This window comes from Cryphonectria parasitica (assembly GCF_011745365.1).
Source record: "Cryphonectria parasitica EP155 unplaced genomic scaffold M406scaffold_3, whole genome shotgun sequence".
NCBI lineage: Eukaryota > Fungi > Ascomycota > Sordariomycetes > Diaporthales > Cryphonectriaceae > Cryphonectria > Cryphonectria parasitica.
Genome location: NW_024468911.1, coordinates 789,328 through 812,450, shown reverse-complemented (window position 1 = coordinate 812,450; position 23,123 = coordinate 789,328). Strand labels below are relative to the sequence as shown.

The window sequence follows — 23,123 nt, the reverse complement described above, 5'->3', positions numbered from 1 at the left end:
ATTTTGTTGTGTGTCGTAGTGATATGACGGAGGGATGTACTGTGGCTGACTGAAGAACGTCTCTCGAGATGAAATTGGTGGTGCGAATGAATTGCTTTTGTAAAGTATGTCTTTCGAGAAAAAAGAATCGAGACATGGCCCAGAGAAAGGAGATTCCAAGCCCTTTTTAAAAATCACGACGAGGTTCCGCGACGAAAACAACGAGGGTCAGAGGGTTCCGAATGGTCGAATGATGTGATGCTAACCTGCAGCGACGGGGACTTCTCAGTCAGGCCATCGAGCAATGGATCAGCCGCAATCGACGCAACGGTGGGCCGATTCTGCTGCAGGGCCACGGGCGGGTTCCGGGCTTGGGACTCCGGACACACCCGCAGGCGCCAACTTCTCGCTGCGGCCCGGAAATAAAATATGTCATGCATAAAATCCAAAAGATCTCCACCTAGCAGCGCTTTCTTCGGCTTCTAGGGGTGTTTCTTGTGAGCATTTGGACGCACAAGAGGCAAATTTGCCAGCCACACCGTTGGTACATTTGCGAGAGTGAAAGTCGACTTGCTGCGGACAATCGTAGCATCACTTTGAGCTCATCGGATCATATGGGCTCCACAGATCCCCTCGCTCACTAAGGTTACAAACGGCAGACCTGCTATGATGCGTGGCCAGCTTTGACCTGGACAGCTGTATCGGAAAGGGGCAATGCACATGCACTCGTCATCCGTGGAGTTCACCAAACAGTGGCAACGATGGAGAAACCACTTCATGAGATGTCGAATTGACGAGTGGGTCATGTTGATGCCAACGAGCGAATCCCGAGGCTGTAATCATCCCTCTGTGATGTTGGTTGTGTATTTAGGGGGGGGGGGGGGGGGAGAATCTCGAAGACACCTGAAGACTTCCCGACAAGCACATACATACGTAAGATGGATGCGATGTTCGATTTCTCTGCCTGTCTTGCGATAAGTAATTCCGAGAAACCCTCAGACTTTTGCCTGCCCTTATTCTATCCACTCTTTCTTTGTACTGTGGGGGCGCGCCGTGTGACCCGAGCTCTGCTCATGCCATCTTGCGGCATCTTGTTGATGTGTGTTACAAATAACATGACAGTCTGAAACGGGATTTTCTTGGGCGAATTGTTATCTGAAGTATGTTCTATATTTGTGTCGTCCATTGAGGACGTCAAGTCGGCCAACCTCCAGCTTTCTCATTCCCACATGCACATCTACAGTGAAAAGCCCATCCGTATTCGAGGAGCAGTGACGAACATTATCTGAAAGAGGCAGGAAAGAAGCCTCTTGCATGAATTTGCTTGTAAAAAGGGTACATAGGCCTCGAATCTGTTATATTGTTTCAACAGGGCCATGGCTTTGTAATCAAGCTTTTCCTTGAGACGGTGGTATTCCTGGCAATCCAAGTAATTACTCTATGATAGTTTAGAGTTTTTGCATCTGCTGTAACCTGAGTTCCTCGTTTCTCTCAGTCCACAATCTACATAACGTTGATTCAGCAATAGTGGCATTGTTAACAGCATTAGCAAGAGAAGGCTGTTTGAAGTAGGCGAATGTGTTGAAAATAAGTACATCCATATCCAGTACCATCAATCCGCGGGATGTGTCTGGTGTTTAGACCAACATCATAACACGTCACAGGCAGGTATAGTTAACATGCTCGACTTGTCTCGCAAAGCTCATGTGACATTTCCTCCCGTGGTCTTCGCTGCAGCCAAACCACTGCAGATGTCCCTACAACACCCAGTCAGCTCTCAGACAGTATATTGAGGTTCTCTACTCCTCCCATCAACATCCTTAATGACCAACTTATCAATATCCAGTCCAGTAATCATACGAACCTAACAGGCACAATTCTCAGCATCCATCACATAGAGTCCATCCAAGAACAGCAGATAGAGAAAAAGGGGGAATGAATCAGAAAACAAAAGAGGTGGGGGGGGGGGGGGGGCTATCACTCACATTCATCCCCACGACACAGGGCACCGTCCGCCCCTCGGCCTCCGCAGCGACCACAACCTCCTGCGGCGGAGCCTCTACCTCGAAGAACACACTACTGCCGCACCGCCTACAGAACTTATGCGACACCATCCCCTTTCCAAAGGAATAGGATCCGATCGCACCACTGCCTCCCTCCTTCTCTTTCCCCTCCTCCTCCCCACCACCATCACCTTTCTCGAGCCGGACGTTCTCCCTGGTCGGGTAAACGAGCAGATATCCATTGCGCTGGCAGACAGAGCAGTTGCAACGGACTACAGGGTACTGAGACAGCGGCGGCGAGATGGAGAAGGCCCAGCGTACGGCGCCACAGTGACAGTTGGCGCGGTGTTGAGAAAATTCGCCAGTCGGGGGTGGGAAGGGAGCGCCCATATCTTTCTTCTCTTCGTTTGTTCTATTTTGGGAAAAGAAAGTGGGGGGAGCAGTCTGTAATAATTAGGTCCTTGCTGCGATGGGAGTCACCTGGAAGAAGAAGATTGAAGAAGAAGAGTGGAATCCAGTGTGATAACAAGGTAATACAAACAGTCCTCGAGGCTGCTACTTGAATAAATACTTGGGAGTGAGCGATCTTGGCATTTTCAAAGCCCTGCGGCTGTGATGAATGGCAAGTGTCCGAAATGTCGCCAACAGGTCTCACCTTTTTGTGCAAGTCTGTGCCCTTGCCTCCTTGCACAAGACGCCCATGGCATCATTGCATTATAGCCAAGAAACAAGCCAAAGAAAGGTCATAAGCATAGCATGTTCGCCATCTGTCCCACTGCATTTACTGGGGTGAAAGGATGACAAGAGTCATGAGTTAGGCTGCCTTGAAGCCAGAATGGTGGCGATAAGTGAGATGATAGCAACAAGGTACATTTCGACATCACCATGCCATAAGTCAGGCCAGACTTGGGAAAGACATGGTACTCCGATTGATGCATTCGTGAGATCATAAGGTATCCTAGACACAAGAAGTACACATACATGCCCAATATAAATAACAATGATAATAGCCCAGAGCCAATGCTCACCACCATAGGAGATCTAATACTTGTGTCGTCATTTCCAAGCAGAGCTAAAATTGTTGTCCAATGCCATCTCACATTCCACCCCCTCTCATCATGTGAGAGATGTCGACGTTTTCCCACTTCACCTCAGGCGAGTGCTGTGCTCCATTCGACAGGTGCTGCTGGTGCATCGGCTGTGGGCCTTGGTGCATCGGAATGCTCGCGTGCATCGGTGATCCCGTCATTTGAATGGGTGATTGCTGTGAGCGCATACTCATCTGGGTCTGGATGGGCGACTGTTGTGGACGCATGTTCATCTGATACTGCCCAGGATGCATCTGGTGTGGTATTGCAGGCCCAGCCATGGGCATTGCCATCTGTCCAGGTATGTAGGCCGGCATCGTGACGGGGATGTGCGCATGTTGCGGCGAAGGGTTTGAGAGTTGGTGGCGGTGCTGCATGTGCATCTGTGGCTGCCGCTGCATATGCTGCGGAGGCGTGGGTGTATACTGGATGCCCTGCTGCTGTTTCCTCTTCAGTTCCTGGATAAGATCCTCGCTCAGCTTGTCGAAGCTCGTCGCCAGGCTCTCGGCGTCCGTCCACCTCTCGCCGTACTTCTTGAGGGTGTGCTTGACCCCCTCCAGGCACCGAAGACTCCGTGACAAATTGTCCTCATTGCTCGTCCTCGCAGGTAACGGAGGTGGTGGCGCCTTGCCTGGTATCGCCATAGGCAGGGGGACTGAGGCCCCTGCGAGTATAGCGTCTCCAGAATCACGAAGGACAGCCATGAACTGGCTGCCCATGAAGAAAACCCTCAACGCGTCGTGATACGTGTAGAATGCCGGGTTGGGATCAGGACCGCCGTGTGCCAAGCCGTAGATATGATCCAGGTAGGAGATGGCGTACTCGAAGATCAGTGCGCGCCCGTACGCTGTCATAACAGGGGCGCGAGCACTGGGCGCGAGACAGTAGACGTAGCTGTACTTGAGCTCGAGATCAAACAGCTCGCGGATGCCAATCGGTAAGGTTTCGGGTAGGGATTCGTCCCATTCCCGCATGTCTTGGCACACCTGCCAAATAAACGTGGTGGCGTCGCCCTCGATGCCATCGATAGGTTGGTTGGGGTCTGATTGGATGAGAATTTGGTACCAGTGTGATTGGATGCGCCGCAGCTGGAACAAGAGAATCGCAGGGTCATGGGATTGCGGTCCAGTAATGGTTCCTGAGACAGACGCTATGCGGCCAATGCCGGACATGGCTGGGAACTCGACGTGGATCGAGTCATCGCTGAAAGAGAACGCACGAGCATGGACCATGCTGATTGCCCTTGATTTTTAAGGTCGAATGTCAGCAACGAAAGACCAGGATCTGTTTTCAAGGGTGGTTTTTGGGAGAAACCCACCTGTCAAGAGCATAGACGCAGTAGAAAGTCTTGCGCCGCATATCAAGGGTCGCCCTATCAGCTTGTGAGTGACTCGGCGGGTCCTGGTGAAAACCCAGGTCTACGACAGCGCGGCAGGTAAACCCGATGAGATGCCAGCTATCGAAATGTGCTGGATCCAACATTGCAAACTGGGTGAACAGGGCCAGGGACTGGATCTGTGTGACGTATCCGGGCTGCAGAGCCCGGTCCGCGAATTGCAAAGCATGAGAGATGAAGTCAACACCGTCCTTGTAGAAATTGTCCTTGTTGCTGCGGGACTGGGCCATTGAGCCTATCGCCAAGACCATATATACGAGCCACTTGCCCGCGCTGGCGACGTGGCGGTCCTGCTGGTACATGTCGTCCAGTGCCGTCATCAAAACTGTTTCTGAGAAGAGAGGGAACAGCGTGTAGATGCTTGCCATATAATACTGGATGATGGCCTGCGCCGTCTGTCGTGCAGGCATGTCAGAGGATTGAGGTTTGGGAAGAGGGTCGTTTGTCACTGCAGCTAGGACGAGTCGAGCAAACGTCATGTTGCTAACAGTCGGTTCAAAGTCGCGCGTGGTGGCATTGACAGAGCTTTTTGCGCTGTTGTCAGTGTGTGATGTTGCGTACAACAAGACCAGGAAGCCGAGACTCACAGGAAACCAAAGTCTGAGATGAGCGTGTTGACATCAGAGTTCTCTCTCTTCCGTTCAGCCTTCCGGTGTATGGCGGCTCGGATATTCGCAAGCGAGTCCTTGCGATCTTGGGCGTGCTCTCGAGACGGTGGCCCGTCGTGTTCATAATTAGCGACTGAGGCTTTCCGAGAGCGCGCGAAATCTAGCCTCCTCTCCAACTTCTCTATCCTCAACTCGAGAGCGGCGACGTAGCTGCATAATGTTAGTTCTTAGCGTCGTGTAGGCTGGGCGTGCCGAACAAGATGGGAGATCGGATCTGAATGCTCCCTTACCTCCTTTCCTTGCCACGAGCGAATTGATCGTTCGCAGCGGAGCACTCATTCTCGCGGCCGGCTTTCTCACACGCCGTGCAAGCAGGAAGCTTTCCATCACACTGGATTGTCATGTTAGCTCGCACACGCACACACACATACACGTAGACGTATTTGACAAGAAGAAAAGTGATCAGTCACCTTCACCTTGGCGGCCCGACCTGAGTGTGTGGACGTTAGCGGTAGGACAACAAAGAAGAACATGGACTCGGTGTGTTGCGCGCCAGTGTGCCTTACATCTCGAGCAGGCCGACACAGGCCTCGAAACCCGTAACAAAGGGTTGTCGGAGAAGCTCGACCTCGGCATGTCGTCTCGTCTTCGTCCTGGATTGCTAGTGGCGGCAGCGGCGCTATGTGATTGGGAGGGGAAAGCGGACCGTGGTTCGCCTTGAAGGAGTGCAGGTCAAGTCGCGGAGAGACGCAACATGTCCGTACGGTGGGGTCCAGTCGTAAGGTATGTCTGGAGGAAGCCAGTGAAGAGTGGCGAACCTTCTCAACGACGTGAAAGAGTCTTGGCACGGCGCGGCACGGCGCAGTGACTATCACAGATGAGCCCTTTCAGCTGTGTGATGAGAAAAAACAACAAGCCGCTGTCTGGCGCCACGTTGCAGTCACGGTAGAATCGGAAAGAGGTGACGATTGGTGTCGGGTTGCGTTTCTGGAGCTAGATGTCGTTGGGGGTTGTCGAGAGCTTCAGGGTTCTGTTGGGGAGGTGATGAGGGGCCTTGACGAAGACATGCAGCGTTTGTGAAGACGTCGTGAGAACAGCGGAAGCAACGACGACAGCCCAGCCCCAAACCCAGCCCCAGCAATCCAGAGTTGAGACTTGTGCACTCAAGGGTTACCCAGGTGGGGGCGGGCGGGCGCATACCACCATACTTGATGCTGTGGTAAGTGGGAAGGTACCTGGAAATGTACTGCAGTCCCAGTACAGTAAGATGTACAGTGACCTGAGCGGGCTCTCAGCGTATGGGTCGCTCTTGAGGGGGGGTGCGGGGATAGGTCGTTTCCTCCTCAGAGGCTAAGCCCGTCGCGCTCCAGCAGACAGCCACGATTTAGGGGGATGGGAAAACCCGAACCCCCTAACTCCTAGCACCCTCGCGACAAAACACAGTAACAGTATAGGCTTCACTTTCTTTTTCTTTTTTTCTTCTTTCTTTTCATTCCCCCCTGCCATCCCACCAACCAGCATAGTGCTAAGAATGGCCTTTCTCGTCTTGAGCGTAAAAAAAGTGACGACTCCAAAGCACACATCCACACAGTGTTAGTCATGCACATGTATGCATATGACTCAGCCACGAATGAAAGGCCCGTATGCTTGTACGTGATGAGTTCACTGCTACATTCGGTCCGAGATATGTCTGCGCCAGCCAGTGGGTGAGAGAAACCTACCAGACCTGCACGTATGGACCAGAAACGGCTGTACGCATGCCAAGAATATTTCTCTCCCACGCATCTGGTGCATAGCATTGGCTCATTCGGGAGTAGGGCTGAAGAAGAAAAAAATAAGCTTATGTGCAAACCTGATCAAAGAAATTCCCGATCTTGAGGTGAAGGTAGCATTCGGGCGCTTTCTCATCACCTGCTGAATTCTGACGTCTCGCTAATCCTTTGTCCGCCGTATATACAATGGACAACCATATTTCGGCTGCTCTACGGCCTGTACATCAACGAGAGCATAACATGTGACGTGAGAATGTCCCATTCGCTCCCTGCGTCACTGTTGCAGTATTTTTTAGTTGAAAACATCGACACAACTGCACTCTACAATTGCTCTACGTCATTGGGCTAACTATAGATCTGCCCTCCTACTTTGCTTCGAGGCCCTTGCCGTGGAGCATCGTTTCCGGAAGAGTGAAAAGGGGTCCAGGCACACAAAGCAGCTGATGATCCTAGCCTGGTCTCGAGGGCAGCACACAGATCCGGGCGTGGATTACCTGCAGGTACTGTTCATTAACGGACAGATTTGGGAATCTGAAAATTTTCCCTTCCACAGCCACTGCCCAAATAGGGGGTGGAGCCCTGGAGGAGAGGGCTCGTACTCTATAGATCAATCATATTACTATGCTATGCAGACTTGTGTTTTGGACAGGGGCAGGTCTATCTGTTTGACAAAGTTCGAGAAGTTCTGTCAGTCATGCATGCTGAAAGGGTCCCTGGTCCGCGAGATCTGCTGAAGACTTTCTAGAAATTTATTACTGGCACCTCGGAGAGCTCTCGTAGCAGACCAAGTTTGACTGCCGAAGCCAGGTTCAGCTTGTCAGAGAATCCCCGCCAATCGGCCTGGGTTATGTCACCCAACAGCTGCGCTGCTGCCGACGTACTGTGCTGTGAGGGGCTGATGAGTGGTACCACAGCACACGGCACACCACTGCACAGGGTGGATGTACCTAGTATCCAGGGGCCAGAAGGGCAGGTGGGGCTTATGAGAGACGGCGAGAAGAGAGGGGAGAGGGGGGTTGTTAGGCCGGTGGGGTCTTTTCCTTCCCTCCCTCGGAGCCTGACTCTCTGTTCCCCTCTCTTCTTGGGTTGCTTGCACAGATAGGCGCGTGTGTGCTGGATTCCCCACAATGGAAGGGGCGCGCAACTGCAGAGTCGATCAACGGAACGGAACCCAGTGCCAGTGTTTCCCGTTGCTTGGTGCCAAATCGTCCTCTCTCCACCGTGACTAGCCATGCCATGGCGTATTTGGACCTTTAACCTCATTACCCTCGTTTTTAGGCCCAATATCCACTACATGGCACATACGTCCTACTGACTACCCACCATAGCCTCTGGAACAACAGCCTCGTTGTCCGTTGCAATCTACTTGGTGCCATCGAGCACAGCCTGATCGTATTTCCCTCGGATTGTCTGACAACCTCTTTTCCGGACCGCCAGCAACGCCCGCTCTCATGCATACAAACACTCGTCGTCAAAGACCTCTGTGTGCGCCCTTGAACACGGCACTTCATCACGAGACGTAGACAACAGTCCCAGTATTCAAAGGAAGGCTCGCAGGTCCGCGTCGTGGTAACATCTTGCCGTAAGGATACCCTTCGACCACGAGCAGTATACAGAGCCTATAGAGGCAGTGTCGTCCAGACCGGGGACAGCTACACATGGACGCCGCCGCCGTCTTCCAGCAGGGACTTGGCTCCATGATCCCTCGACAACCGCAGCAATACTTCTTCCATCCGCAAGCGCCGTCCACATTCCCCCAGCCAGTTCAGTCCGCTACTCCCCTACGACGGCCTCCAACCTCGCACCGAGACGAGGAGGAAGGCAATCCGCACCGCATCGCACATACTCTGACCGCGTGTTGCCGCTGTCGACAGGCAAGTACACTTCACCTCCTGCCCAAAAGCCCTTCACTCCTCTGGCGCATTCCCGCAGGATACCATCCTTTGGATGGTCCTCGATCCGTCCCTGTGGCTATAACACAGAGCTGACAATGCATCTCCCGATTCTAGCGAAAAACACGATGTGATCCAACACTCCCTCGATGCCTCCCGTGTGAACGATCTGGGTCCGTCTGTGAATACTTCGACACGACCCGGGGGAAGAAGATCAGCCGGTTCTACGTGGTCAAGCTGCAGGAGAAGGTCCGGCAGCTTGAGGCCGAGCTCTCGCAATACACCGACGAAGACAATGACCATCCCGAGAGCGCCGAAGATCTCGTGCGGCCTGGTGGCCTCGTCAAACTGAACGAGTCCGACGAGACGCCCCGGTACCTGGGCCCAAGTTCTGGTATTGCCATGACCCGGCTGCTCATGGAACAGGCTAAGCGATACACGGATTCTCAGCGCATATCAGAACTTATACCCGATGTGCGGGCCAGGAGGTTAGACCGCCTGAATCGGATGCAGAGCATTGTTGACTCGGGCGCAAGCATCAGCGGGCCTGCCGGTCATGCTGCCAACAAGAAGAGCTTTCCCATGATCAGCGAGCTGCCCGCCTCAACTCTGCCCTCGCCGCACATCACAGACAAGCTCGTCGAAGTCTTCATGTCGAGAGGTATGGTACCTGGCGGTCCTAGCTCAAGAATCGAATTGCATTCCGACACCGGCATGCTAACTCATGTGTACAGCACAGTACTTCACCCCGATTCTGCACGAGAAAGTCTTCGCGAGGGATTTGCAAGAAGTCCAGGATGGCAATAATGATTCGTACAAGAACTTTGTGGTGAGGATGGTGCTTGCCATCAGTTTGCAGAAGCTCGATATCCAGTATGCAGGTCTCGCCGATAGTTACTACCTGGCAGCCATGCAACATTTCGAGGACGTCATTCGGACCAAGGATCTAAAGACGCTACAATGTCTGATCCTGATCGCTTTATACTCCCTTTTGACGCCCACTCGTAACGTCGTTTTCCACATTATCGGTCTTGCCACCCGAATATGTCAGCAACTTGGTCTGGCTGATGAAAAGACCATTTCTGCCGGCTACAATATGGGTCTGATCGATGCCCTGCAAATGGACATGCGCCGCCGGCTGAGCTGGATCGTCACCGGAGACGAGCTCGGTCTTGCACAGTCCATGGGGCGGCCGAATGGTTTCGCCAAGGGCGATGACTTTATTGATGTTCAGTTCTTCACGACTGTCGACGACGAGTTTATCACGGAGCAGGGCATCCAGGCCGGAACACCCAGCGAGAAGAAGCTGGTCGCAATCCACTTCTGTAAGATGCGCCTGCGGGAGGCCGAGATTCGGAGGATCCTGTACGAGAAGAAGCGCTCAGAGCCCAAGGATGCGAGCAGCCCTCTCTTTCTCGAAATGGAGCGAAAGATCAAGGAATGGGTTGACACGGCCCCGGCAGAGCCTGTGTGGTGCAAACCATGGTAATTATTCTCTCCCCCACACCATCCGTCCGGGGTCGAAAAGCTAAAACAACCACAGGTTCACTGGTCGATACCATACTATGGTGATCAGCCTTCATCGGCCGTCACCCCAGATTCCTAGACCGACGAGTCGTTCAGCTTTGATATGCTATGACTCCTCAGTGTACACCATCAACCTGTCAAACCAACAGATCAAGAAATCCGCAGTCGACATCACGTGGGAATTTGTGCTTTGCCTCAACATGTCACTTAACGTCCTCCTGTGGGCCATCTCGTATCGCGAAGTGAGGGAAGAGCACTCCAAGGAAGAAGTCGAGGAGATCATCAACGTTGCTTTGGATGTCATCGATCAGTGTTCTGAACGCTGGCCCGGCACCAAGAATGCGTCGCAACTCTACTCCGTCCTGGGGAGGGCCTGTCTGCAGAGCTACGACACGAACGACGACCCCTCGGACGCGGCGCCGAGCGCTTTCACATCACCTCTGCTAGCTGACAGCGACTCACCAGCGGCTTCCGATAATTCCGTGCCCACGACAATATCGAATGGGTCGGCTTATGCGCAGAACCAACAGCGCCCTGTCTTCACTCAACCTGTCTTCGGCTACACTGTGGACGCACCTGAGAACATGAACGTCTTTAATTTTGATACAAACCCATTCCAACAGCCGACGTTCCGGTCCAACTCCATTTTCAAGAATCCCTCCAGCGACCCTATGGACGGCCGCCGGCCTTCCTATGGATACTTTCCGCCTGATTTCAAGCAGCCGTCGCCAGGTGAACCTCCGGTTACGACAGACCTGCGGCCGCCACCACCACCACCTGTAAACTCTCATCAGACGCAATCTTCTCCCACGAACACGCGTTTGGACCAAATCCCAACACCCCCGGACTCAAATACGGCTAGTTCACACTCCTTTTCTCCACCACACACCATGTCGCCCGGCACAGCAGGAAGCCCGACACCAAAGATGGCATACAGCAATCCAATGCCTCTAGGCCCAGGGCAGCAGCAGCAGCAGCTACCTCCGGTCCAAATCAAGTATGAGCGGGGCGAAACACCTTCAACGCCCAGTGCTCGTGCGAGTCCGCAGCAAGCAACTCCTCAACAACCAGACTCTCATCGCACACCTACATTCACCGTTCCTGCCTTGCCGCACCATGTCAATAACGGACAAAGACAGCCACATCCGCAACAACAGCCACAGCCGCAGCAGCAGCAGAGGCCTCTACCACAAGCTGGTGGCCTCTCTGACTGGTTTTCACCACCGCCGCCCTTCATCTCGCCATACTCTTTCGGTGGTATGAACTCTACCAACGGTTTCTGGAACGAGTCAGCGGTGTCGAACGCGGCCTTCTCCGGCCTGATGGGCAGTGGCGAATACCCGGGCCCTCAACCGACCAGTGTTCCAGGTCCCACGAGTGGCTTCGGCGGCGGGCAGGGGATGCCTTCTGGTTTCGGCTTCGCCGCACAGCGCCACGGCAGTCTCAGCGCCGACCAGCAGATCGAGCTCATGAACATTCTCGAAACAGACGGTGTGGGCGAGATCAACAACTTCTTGGGCATGGACATGAGTGGAATTGGTGGAAATCCGGGACCAGATGGAAATATTCGCTGGAATTGAGCATTCTCCACATAGACAAAGAAGTTGGGATTGAGCTATTTACCGCGCATCAACACGAGGCGCGTATCAATCTATTTGTATACAACATGAAGAGGGGTTTTTTTGTGGTTTTTTTTTTTTTTAAAAAAAAAAGAAGAGCGCGCGATACCATGTGGGCGTGTTGGCCGGTCGTCATTGATACCTATCTCGCCTATTTCGAGGGTGACAATTAGAATCAACCCTATTTTGGACACTCCCCTGATACAAACCTTTGTGCCTCCCTTCAGTCCCTCGTGTCGTCCTCGCGACCGTCCTCATTCCGAAAGTGGAGAGAGAGGGAGGGGGAGAGGGTGGTTCAGGACGCGGTGCCAACCCGCCGTCCAGAGCGGGCACGCATGATAACCAGGCTCGTCAGCCTCGAAGTATTTTCAAAAGTCATGGGCCGGCGCATCTTGTCTGCGCTCCGTCGGGCAGAAGCGCTGCTGCCCACTCGAGATCAGATTTCAGTATGGACTTTGAGCTTTTTGGGGGGGGGGGGGGAGGATGTTGGAGTGATCACAACTATGGACGAGCTCTGTTGGGACCACTTTAGGAGAGGGTGGGGTGAAGAAGAGGAAAATGTTTTACAAATCGGCATAACCAGCCCAGTCTCATTGATCATCAGGATTTACGGTTTGGGAAGTTCTCAATTCGTCGCCCGAGAGACAGACTATCCTGAATAGACACATTGATTGCAACCATGTGGGCTTCCGCTCCATACTAAGAGGAAGATGAAAATAGTTCATGGACGTTACGTATCCAAAGAAGGGGACCGCTTACATGTGCCAGGATCAGAAGAAGCGCTGGCAAAAGTGTCTAGAGAGAACAGTAACCCCTTACTCACGTACGATGGTCCTATATCGAAAGACGAGGGTGCTCCTTGATGAGGGCTGTGGGTTGGGGTGCTGTTTGTCATGCCAGCACTTGTGGAAGGTTGCGGGGGGCCTTCTTCTTTCTCTTGGAGGAGCTTGAGCCAGTGCCGCCTGTCCCGTGCGGAACTCTCTGCTGCCAAACTGATACAGCAATGGCCCGTTGCGTAAGAAAGGGGGTAGCGCGTACATTGTCCGATGGGGAAGGAGAGCCGCTATCTTCAGGAGCGATGTCTTCAGGGGTGGGATTCTCAGGGGTGAGATCTTGAGGAGCTAAATCTTCAAGGGCGAGAGCTGCCGGCTTAATTTGCGGGCCTACGACGCTGCCGTCGAAAACAGGAGCAGTGGCCTCGTCTCCCTCACGCGCCTGTATCAGACGCCGTTCTCGTCGTGCCTTGAACTCGGCCTCGAGGATCTTTCTGTGTGCGTGGACCGCAGCGGCGTACGTGTGATTGTCGCTCACCCTATCGTCCTCGAGGGCCCGCTTGGACGCCTCCAGGCGGATGACCTCGTCCTTGGTCACCTCCTCCAGCTCCGCAGCCGCCTCGGGCGAGACGAATGGGGGCAGCGTCTTGGGTCTTGGCTCATCACTCGTGCTAAGTGGTAATAGACATCCGGGCGAGCATAGATAATCCCATGTTGCGGCGAGACCAACCCAGTTCTGACACTTCCGCACGACCTGGACCCAGTCGGCGCGGGCAGGGCTTCGGCTTGTGTGAAACATGGGATGCCCTTCTGCCAGGCGAGTGATGCGCGCGACCATGTGGGCATGACGCAGGAGCTCCTTCGGAGACGTCTGCATAAGAACGTGGCAAAGCAGGACCGAGTGCAGCGCATCGGAGAGCAACGGGTGGTACGTGGCCATCTCTATAGTGGAGGCCAAATACGTCGGCTGGTCAAACGTCTTTTGTAATATGGCAATCTCTGATGGAGAGAGGTCAGGCAGGTCCGTCGGCGGCGTGGCCACAAACAGCTCGTTGAGTTTATAGACTGTGTGTTTCGACTCAGCATGAACCGGCTCGCCAGTCGACGCTGGCCACCTGGTCTTGGACTTGGAGTACATGACCTTCTTTGCGAAGTCGTCGGCAACATGAGTGGGAAAATTGGGCGAGTAGTGAAAGTTGGACAGGTAGGACATATAGTCCCGCAATGCTTTCTTTGCATACATCTTGACGGCCTTTCGTGCTTCCAACATTTTGGTCTCGTTGAGTTTCTCCTCTGCGGTGAGCTCTGCGGGAGGTGTTTGCGCACTAGGTACCGATCTTGAGGTATCTAACCCCCCTCCGTTTCCCGTTGCATCAGCTGTGGCCTGCTTCTGCTGCTGCTGTCCGGGTTTCACTTCGTCCTGGGCATCCTCTCCTTCTGTGGCCAGTGGCGCGATATCCAATGCGTCACCAACATTCATGCAAGCGAGGGTAAGCAAGATGCCGGCGCGGGCGACCAGTATCTGAGCCTCGAGGCTGCTGGGCTGCTGCTCCTCATCCGGCACGATGTCAACCCGCCGGCCGTTCTTCTCGTAGTGTTGTAACTCCATAGACCAGTTCTCGGCCGACCTGTGCCTGTAGAGCACATTGATAATATTTAAAGCCTCTGTCAGGTCTTGCACGGCACCTCTGTAGTCTTCTTTGAACACCTTGATGGAAGCTCTTGTACGCAGGGCCTCGCACTCGGATGGTCGGGACGCGATGAGCTCATCAAGAGCGTCCAGGCTGGTGGACTCGGCCATCTGCCTGCTAGGGATTTTCTCGTGGAAGAAATGGACATATTTTGCATCGAGGCTGTGCGGATCTCGCTTGAGAACCAGGCTCGCGACATCCTCGAGTGAGGATGCGCTCTGCATGGTGGACACGCTGCAGGCGATCTCGTCCAGGCGATATGCACGCGCCAGTTTCTGGGTGGCCTGCTCGCGAAGCTTGTGCCTGCGCTCGGCGCTTAGCATAGGCTGCTTGCTTCCGCCGAACCCCAAGCCCAGCGCTGCGGCCTGGTGAGAATTGTCCAGGTTCCTGAGGGATACGAGGCCGCTGGCGGCGCGAACGGCAAGGTTTGTGGCATCATCGACGAGACGGCGGATCTTGAGCAGATCGTAAAATACGGCGACATCGATAGGACGGGGGAGCGGGTGGTTGTAGTTTTGGTGGGCGAGAAACTCCATGATCTCAGGTGCCAGCTGCAGCCATGGCCCGTGGAACGACGAGATATGGCGCCAATGCCTGTGCATCAGGAGGTGACATGGTCAGCAAATGGACTGAAGCTGTCTGTTTGGGGCGGGGGGGGGGGGGGGGGTTAAAGCAACAGAGCAGGAAGAAGGGCGAGAGACCACTGGAAAGGCCGTCGACCCCGCGTTGTATGCGCCTGTGCGCGAGGGGCCAAAAGGGAGGGATACTGACTTGTTACGACATATCACAAGCGAGGGGGAGCTCTGAGGGCCATGCATAGGAGGCGTCGAGACTGCTTTAGCCCTGGAGGGCAGACTCAAGGTGGTCGCATTGTTCGAAACGTCCTCGGGTGACAATGGGGTCGAGGATTGTATCCGTGACTGTGACAAGGCCTCCTCCTCCTGCACGCTGCCATTGGCGCCAACTGCCGGTGCCTGCTTCTGCTTCTTCTTATTCTTCCCCATCCTGAAAAAGGTAATCCATGCAACGCGTAGGCGTTCCTAAAAAGAAGAAGAGAATGTCCAAATTTCAACCGAGGGTACCAAGGGCAGAGAAAAGAAAAGCAGCAGCGGACACTGCGTGCCAACCATGGTGAGAAATGTGGTGAGGTTGAATTTGAATTTGACGCCGACCCCAGATCGGGGTGTTTGCATTCGAAAATCTTACCGCAGCGCGTAATGCAGGTACGCCGTACTCGAGCGTGCTCTTTCCGACTTGGCGGCACCTGTTAAGACTAGGCCTCCTAGCTGTACTCTAAAAAGTATTGGTGACGCGGATCTACCTCTTGTATTAAGTTAACCTGGTAGTGGCAGAGGGTCCTGCCATGTGTGATAAGACTCTACAAGCAAGGCCAGTCTATCCCTAGAGAGGCTATTTGCTTACTGCTGCTGAAGGTGGCACCGGGGTAAACTTCCTTCCTTACTCTCTACTCTTTCTAGAATTTCTCAACAACAGACAACAATTGAGGTAATCCAAGTAACCAGCCATCCAGGTACATCTCTCATCGATTGTCTTGTTCCATATTTCCTGTCAAGAGGGAGAGAAAGAAGTAGAGAGAAGAGAGAGTCAACTACTGTCATCAGCATAATCCAATGTCCATTGCTATTCCAAAATGCCCCTCCCATTGTTTGCCAGCCTCGGCCACAAGATATATATTTATTCTTTTCTCCTAGCTCTTCAATCACACTTTGAGAATCTTCTGACATCTCGTCCGAGCTCCAGATCCAAGCTCCAAACTTCGGCCTCAGCCTGACTACATAAAATCGCCGGCATAGAAGGCTTCGGTCTGTCGCCTGTTCTCTATATTTTTTGGTTTGTAAGGCCTTGCTCTAGGTCACTTGAGAATTGCCGTTTCGGCATCCTTACGTTATATGGTATATCCGCTGATAGAAGCCTCCACTCCAGGACCAACCGACCATTCATTTGGCCGGATCCCGCCGCTCAACATGACATCAGGATCTTTTTATGCAAGACATCGCAGCAAATCTGTCGCCTGCTCCTCGGATGGGCTAGGATCCGACAGGCATGCACGGGACTTCGGTCTTCGTGATGGCACCGACGAGGCGCGAAAAGGGCAGCAGGTACGGGACGCACAATCCCACCATGATTCCGATGGGCACGGTATCACCAACCTCAACGAGCGTTTTGGTCTCTTGGCCCACCGTCCTCCGGGGCACAAGCAGCCGTTGAACAGGTTGGCCCACATCATGCCGGCTCCTTTTCGGTGCCGGCCAAGCGATTGCAACGCTCCCCAACGACATAATTCTCCTCAAGAAGGTGATCTACCAATGTCTTCGCCATTTCCCGTGGTGGAGACTGCATCCTACTGTACAGAAGCAAGATCGTTGGCTGATCCGCTGTGAAACAAGAGGATTTTGGTTGGGCATCCTGCATGCGGGTCCGCCTCTGTCCCATCCATGGTGACATAGTGGACTCTCCCCCCTTTTTCTGTCACTGCTACGCATCGCCCTCGCCCCTCCCTGGTGGCCGGCCGATTCCTTGATCCGACGATGTACCACAGCACTGTACGGTGTGTTGGACCCTCCTCGAGAGGACATGCTCCCCAAGAATCATTCCCGTCCCTGTGGGGGGGGGGGGGGGGGGCAAGGCGGGGGTTGCTTGTTCGATGGCACAACGGCAGTCCATCCGGCCCCGAGCCAATGTAACCTCTAAGGATCTCGATCCCTGGACACTTCGCTGCCTTGGTGCGATCATATATATATATATATATGTATGTATGTGTGTATCTGTGTATATGAATCTCTGTGGTTGTCATGACGTTCGGCACCTATTGCATTTTCCACCTTCTCAGGAACAAGCTGTACAAGTGCTCTCATCATTATGCCGCCTTACTTTTCAGAAACAACACTTCCCTTGGCCAGTCTCTGGCTCTTTGGTCTGGCTGGCGTATGTTTTTTCTTGACTTCTATCTTGCCCTTCACAATTTTCAGCCTACTGATTATGCGTTTAGGTCGGGGTCTATCTGGTGGCAAGATGCGTCTATCTGCTCTACTTTCACCCTCTTGCTAGATATCCGGGGCCAAAGCTGGCAGCCCTCTCGGAGGTCGGTCCTCACCAACCAATTCTCTTCAGACATACACTGCTTGCGGTTTCTGACCCAATTGTTGTTAGGCATGGCATAATCGCAACATGACCTGTGGTCGGGGATGCTTTAACGTTAGGGAACTCCACCACAAACATGGTAAGTCTTCGCACAATGATTCATACATTATTACTATTATTGACGTGCTCTCAAGGGGATGTCGTAAGACTTGGCCCAAACAGACTATCATTTGCCACTCCTCAGGCCTACCGTGACATATACGGCCATGTCAAGCACGGACAAGATCGCTTCCTCAAGAATAAGTGGTACGAACTGGATGAACCTCGTATCGTCAGGGTCCGCGATCCCATCGCGCACGCTGAGCAGAGGAGAGCCCTGTCGCACGCCTTCAGCGCTCGCGCCCTCCGGGACCAGGAGTCCGTTATCCATCGCTATGTCGACCTCCTGATGGAGCAGCTCGCCAGGCTGGGTAACGGCGGAGAGAAACCAGTGAATGCCACTCATGCGTGGGCCTGGCTGACCTTTGACGTGATCGGTGAGCAATCCTCACACTCATCTCTACTTGTTTATCAACCATTACCGAACTGATCACTAACGCCCTTCATCTGTCAAGGTGATCTGGCCTTGGGTGAGCCGTTCGAAGCCGTGAGCCAGGGCTCCAACCGATGGATCAACCTGATCATAAGGTACCTTCAACACAGTTTCTACAGGCGCAATGCCAAAAAATACGGCCCTTTCAGCTCGCTGTATATGCAATGGTCCAGTTCCTCCGAGCTTCGAGAAGCTTCCGAAGAGCACAGGACCCTCACGAGCGAGAAGGCCAAGCGCCGTCTTGAGCTAGGCGACATGGGACGTGTCGACTTCTTCAGCCACCTCCTCAAGGGCGGCAAACTGGACGAGCGGTCCATCATCGGGAACACCGACACGCTGATTATCGCCGGCTCTGAGACGACCGCTACGACCTTATGCGGCCTCACCTGGTACCTCCTCAGCCACCCAGCCTGCCTCCAGAAGCTGACGGATGAGGTGCGCGGCGCCTTCCAGTCCCTGGACGAAATCACTGGTGACTCCACTGCGACCCTCCCGTACCTGCATGGCTGCATAGAAGAGGGTCTCCGCATGTTCCCACCCGTCACCATTGGTCTGCCCCGTGACTGTCCTGGCGCCGTCATCGATGGGCGATATATCCCCAAGGACACTATTGTGCAATGTGACCCCTTGACCCTGCACACCAGCCCGCGCTACTGGGTGGACAGCGAGGAGTATCGCCCAGAGCGATGGCTTGGAGCAGGGCTCGAGGGGGATGACAAGCGGGCGTTCCAACCCTTCTCGACGGGACCCAGGGCTTGCTTGGGTGTCAACATGGCCTACATGGAGCTGAGAATCGCCCTCGCCAAGCTGATGTGGACCTATGATATGGAGATGGCCAGCAAGATCGACAACTGGTACGATGCCTGTGTCGATGTTGGCCTCTGGAAGAAGCCCGACCTCATGGTCAAGTTCCATCCCCGCGTGGTGGTCCAGTGAATAACTCTCTGGTCGGTCTGATGCTCAAACAGTCTCTTGTATATTCAAACTAAGCTGCACTTGTGGTAAAATACACTCGTCACGATGGACACTTTGCTGAATAGCTGAGCAGGGAAGGTTTTCTACGAAGGAGACAGGGCAATGACACAGCAGAGTGTATCAATATTGACATCTCATCAGGCCAGGGCGCCTTGCAGAAGGTCAAGGATAGTGGGAGAGTGTGCAGACATCTTACATCGGTCGCGTTTCTCCGTTTTCACCGCACACTTCAGGTGCTGCTATATCGGTGGCTGGGGAGCTCATGGCTATGAAACAGCTTGTCTATCAAAGAACTTGTGTGAAAGGAAACTCCAGTACCTTTTTCCCAGCCTCGTCTTTTACTTTAGGGCACACAGCACCAAATTGAGAGCAAGAAGGTCTCAAAATTCAACACCCATGTGCGTTTCTCGCGCCTTGACCTGTTTCTGCCTCTCTTCCTTCCTTCCTACAAACACACAACAACGCATCAACAGAGACAATTTGCCAATCTGCACAACGCGTTATTGTGCAGTCTAAACTCGTCAGGAACGAAACTCAATTGCCTTTTGTTCCTCTTCTTTCTCTATCACGTTCTTCTTCTTCGTCCTTCGTCGTTGACTTGTTTTTTCTGATCTTGCCGTCAAAGCACGTCAAAAGATCATCAAGCGAGTTCTCTTTTTCCTCAAGTCCCAGCTCATCCAACCAAACTTCCCTTCACAAGACCAACCTTCTTCGTTTTTCCTCCTTCTTCCCCAATCCCCAAACGTCAAGATGTCTCTCAAGGCTCAGTACCTTGCCGACAAGGCTCGCCGCGCCGCCCTCATCGCCAAGGTGAAGGAGGAGTACCCCCTCCTCGCCCCCCGGCTGTTCCCTCCCCGTGGTCCCAATTACCGGGGCATCCCGAGCCCCAAGTTCGACGACGAGGACGACAACAACCAGCCGGCCGCCAACGTCCAGTTCAACTACGTCAACGGCACCGGCCCTCTGATGAACGGCCTGATCCCTCCCATTGGCGGCTGGCCCCTGGGCTATGCTCCCCCCGAGGCCTTCGCCGAGGCCAACCGCCTCCGCTGTGAGGGCTGGGCCAAGCTGGAGGCCATCCACTTCCCTACCGAGGAGGCCCGCCGCGTCTACCGCGAGAACCTGGCCGAGTTGAAGAAGACCGTCACCTTCGAGGAGGTCTTTGGCCGGCAGAAGGAGCTCCGCAAGAACAAGGACCGCGGTCTCGTTGGCAAGAAGGATGGCAGGAAGGGCACCAAGCGTCGTGCTGCGCGGGACGACGACGGTGAGGGTTCGCGGAAGAAGACTAGGACCGAGAAGAAAGCTGCCGTCGAGAAGACTGAGGCCGAGAACGAGACCATGAACGAGATGGAGGACAAGCACCAGATCGAGGGCGAGAACGAGATCAAGAAGGCGACTGATGGCGAGAATGTCGAGAATGAGACCGGCGTCGAGACTCAGAACAATGTCGACACCGAGACCAACGTCGCCAACGAGACTCACTTCGGAACTGAGAACAACGCTAACAACGAGAAGAATGTCGACAATGTCAACAATGAGAATAATGTTGAGAACGAGAATGCCACCGCCGAGATCAACGCCAGTGAGAATAACGAGGAGAACCACAACGAGAACGCTAATGAGAACGCCAACGAGAACACCAACGAGAACACCAACGAGAACACCAACGAGAACACCAACGAGAACACCAACGAGAACACCAATGAGAACACCAATGAGAACACCAATGAGAACACCAATGAGAACACCAATGAGAACACCAACGAGACTGTGGAGGAGTAGAGGACAAGGGGGAGAACCAAGGAGGAATGGAATGGAATGGCAGAGCAGATTCCCAGGGCCATCCCGAACAAGGATTGACTGACGAATCATGATGGGTGGTGGATGGGCGTGGATCGCGATGGAATCTCCATCCATAATTAATACTTCTCAAACAGACTGACGACGATGGAGATTCCTCGCCTTGTAGCTAGCCAAGACGGCAAGACTACACCCAAGTAACTACCATCAGGTTACATGAGAACCTGAGAATAACGACATGATAATTTGTACCCAAAGACACTCCTCGAGTAGAGAGACGTTGCATTTCCCGTGAACATTCTATCCTCCAAGAAGAGCGCGTACTACACGAAGCTGGCTACATGGTGATAATGATGAATTCATCTTTCTACGTCCTCGTCTGGTTGTGTTTCTTCCACACATGTACACACACACACACACACACACACACACACACACACACACACACACACACACACATATTCACACCCAGACTGTCCTCCAAATCTCCTTCTGCACGTAGCCACCCTCGCTCTACCGAATAACCCTCCTCACATCCATAGGCATCCCATAATCCTCCGTGCCATCACCACCACCAGACACCTGCCTCACAACACAAACCACATCCAGCGTAACCTTCTCCACCAATCCACCCTCTTCCTCCCTCTCCGCTGCCATCATTCTCGCGCTCTCCTCCGCAACATCCCGCAACAAGCCCACCAGGGCCCCAGCAAACCTTTCTTCCCCAGCATCCGCCCAAGCCCACCGCAACTCCTGTCCCCAGATCCTCTCGACCGCCCTCCTCCTGCTGCTGCTGCTGCTGCTGCTGCTGCTTCTGCTGCTAAAGAACTGCGGCAGGTTCACCACCACCCTGTTTCCGTTTCTGTGCGACAGGCCAAAGTGCTTAAAGAAGCGCTGTGGGTCGCGGGTGAGGTACGCGCGCAGACGGTTCTCGCTGCGGCGCTGGCTGGTTGGCGTGGAGAGGTCGAGGTGCATGGGGTGCGCCATGTGGCGGACGAACCCGCCTCGGTGGGGGCGCTCGACAGTGAAGTAGAGGAAGGCCCTGCGGCAGGGGGCTGGGTCAGGGTGTGGTTGTTGTTGTCGAGGTGTAGGCTGGGCATGACGAGGGGCAGTATTGAGAGGTTCGCGCCAGACGTAGGGTTTTGTGGTGGTGGACGTGGGAACGACGTCGGTTGTGGTGGATAATACGGTGTATACGCTGCCATACGAGGTAGTCTCAGACGCGTCGTCGTCGTCGTCGTCGTCGTCGTCTGAGACGCTTCCCAGCGACGAATGTTCCTCGTCATCTTCTTCTTCTTCTTCCTCCTCCTTGGCCCAACCAGAGTCAAGCTTCAGCTTCCGCAACGTCTCGAGGACGTTATGGTGCACCATGTCCGCCTGCTTCTGTGGGTAGTCGTCTTCTGTAGGCACCTTGACAATGAGTGATTTATTTTCGTCCTCTTGCTTGCGGTAGACTGGGCGGTAGCAGTTGAAGTCCAACTTGGGCGCTGGGGTGTCGATAATGACTCTGTACGATTTGTCTCTGCAACAGGGGAACATGTTCCCAAGGGCTGCTTTCAACCCTGAGGAGGAAGACCGTGACGAGGATGACTTGTTCTTCTCCTTCTTCTCGTCTACGGCGACGTGTTCTTCTTCCCACCACTTATGCTCCCTCTGTTGCTTTCCCATGGCCATTTGTCTTGCCTTAAACTGGAGATATACGATGAAGGATCAGTAAGATGTTTCCAAAAAAGGAGTTTGCGGCTTGTTCGATGACGAGAACAAAGCAGAGGGCGAGAAACGTATGATGCGATACCGAAGAAGACAGAAGACCAGCTCCAGTGCTTCCCACAGACGTTTCCCTCTGTCAAAGTCACCAGGCTCAGTTCAATATTTGCCTTCCCGTTTAACCCAGACAGACACTTTATATACTTCCGAAACAAGCTGCATTGTCGCGAAACAAGGCATTGATTCTTGAGGAGGACAACAAAGAACCGTCAATGCACACTTGACTGAATTGTAGCCCGCCACATAATGCGGGCAGGCAGACATTCTATCAGCCTCCGTTCTTTGTTGACCATGTAATGGAAAGAGCCCCATGGTCCATTACTAACCGCGCGATATACATGGTTGGTTAAGTCATTACTCAGATCTTGGTCTGCTGGACAAGAATTTCTCACGTGTGCGTTGGGTACATTCCGCAAGTAAATGGGGAGTCGAGTGAGAAATAAGGTTGGAAACTGAAATAATTACTGGCTAAATTACGAGGTCATCAATCTTACTGCACAATGAATAGTCTCGAGTTCATATGATAGCACCAACTAGGC

General features: G+C 53.6%; 5 protein-coding genes across 5 annotated transcripts; 2 read left to right on the top strand and 3 right to left on the bottom strand.

The window, feature by feature from the left end:
* Positions 1-2,890: 2,890 nt before the first annotated feature.
* M406DRAFT_345186 (uncharacterized protein) lies at positions 2,891-6,139 on the bottom strand. Its single transcript, XM_040922047.1, has 7 exons — positions 5,641-6,139; positions 5,545-5,564; positions 5,365-5,465; positions 5,054-5,284; positions 4,389-4,991; positions 3,438-4,312; positions 2,891-3,149 (listed from the first exon to the last, which is right to left on the bottom strand). The coding sequence occupies exons 1-7, from the start codon at positions 5,708-5,710 to the stop codon at positions 3,079-3,081; spliced, it is 1,971 nt and encodes a 656-aa protein (XP_040777807.1). The 5' UTR covers positions 5,711-6,139; the 3' UTR covers positions 2,891-3,078.
* A 2,024-nt stretch (positions 6,140-8,163) lies between these two features.
* On the top strand, positions 8,164-11,845 carry M406DRAFT_89463 (uncharacterized protein; the record flags this gene model as incomplete). The annotated part of the gene is made up of 5 exons (XM_040926151.1): positions 8,164-8,720; positions 8,856-9,399; positions 9,473-10,223; positions 10,282-11,262; positions 11,401-11,845. Exons 1-5 carry the CDS (start codon positions 8,505-8,507, stop codon positions 11,843-11,845), a joined length of 2,937 nt encoding a protein of 978 aa, XP_040777806.1. The 5' UTR covers positions 8,164-8,504.
* Positions 11,846-13,273: 1,428 nt separating this feature from the next.
* M406DRAFT_216802 (uncharacterized protein) lies at positions 13,274-15,157 on the bottom strand (the record flags this gene model as incomplete). Its single annotated transcript, XM_040915491.1, has 3 exons — positions 13,274-14,070; positions 14,128-14,942; positions 15,120-15,157. Coding segments are annotated over 3 exons (1,650 nt in total), but the record flags the coding sequence as incomplete, so codon positions are not given.
* A 2,210-nt stretch (positions 15,158-17,367) lies between these two features.
* On the top strand, positions 17,368-18,978 carry M406DRAFT_252931 (cytochrome P450; the record flags this gene model as incomplete). The annotated part of the gene is made up of 4 exons (XM_040916871.1): positions 17,368-17,451; positions 17,520-17,589; positions 17,645-17,940; positions 18,085-18,978. Coding segments are annotated over 4 exons (1,344 nt in total), but the record flags the coding sequence as incomplete, so codon positions are not given.
* A 2,352-nt stretch (positions 18,979-21,330) lies between these two features.
* Positions 21,331-22,491, bottom strand: M406DRAFT_327958 (uncharacterized protein; the record flags this gene model as incomplete). The annotated part of the gene is made up of 1 exon (XM_040920272.1): positions 21,331-22,491. One exon carries the CDS (start codon positions 22,489-22,491, stop codon positions 21,331-21,333), a length of 1,161 nt encoding a protein of 386 aa, XP_040777803.1.
* Positions 22,492-23,123: the final 632 nt, after the last annotated feature.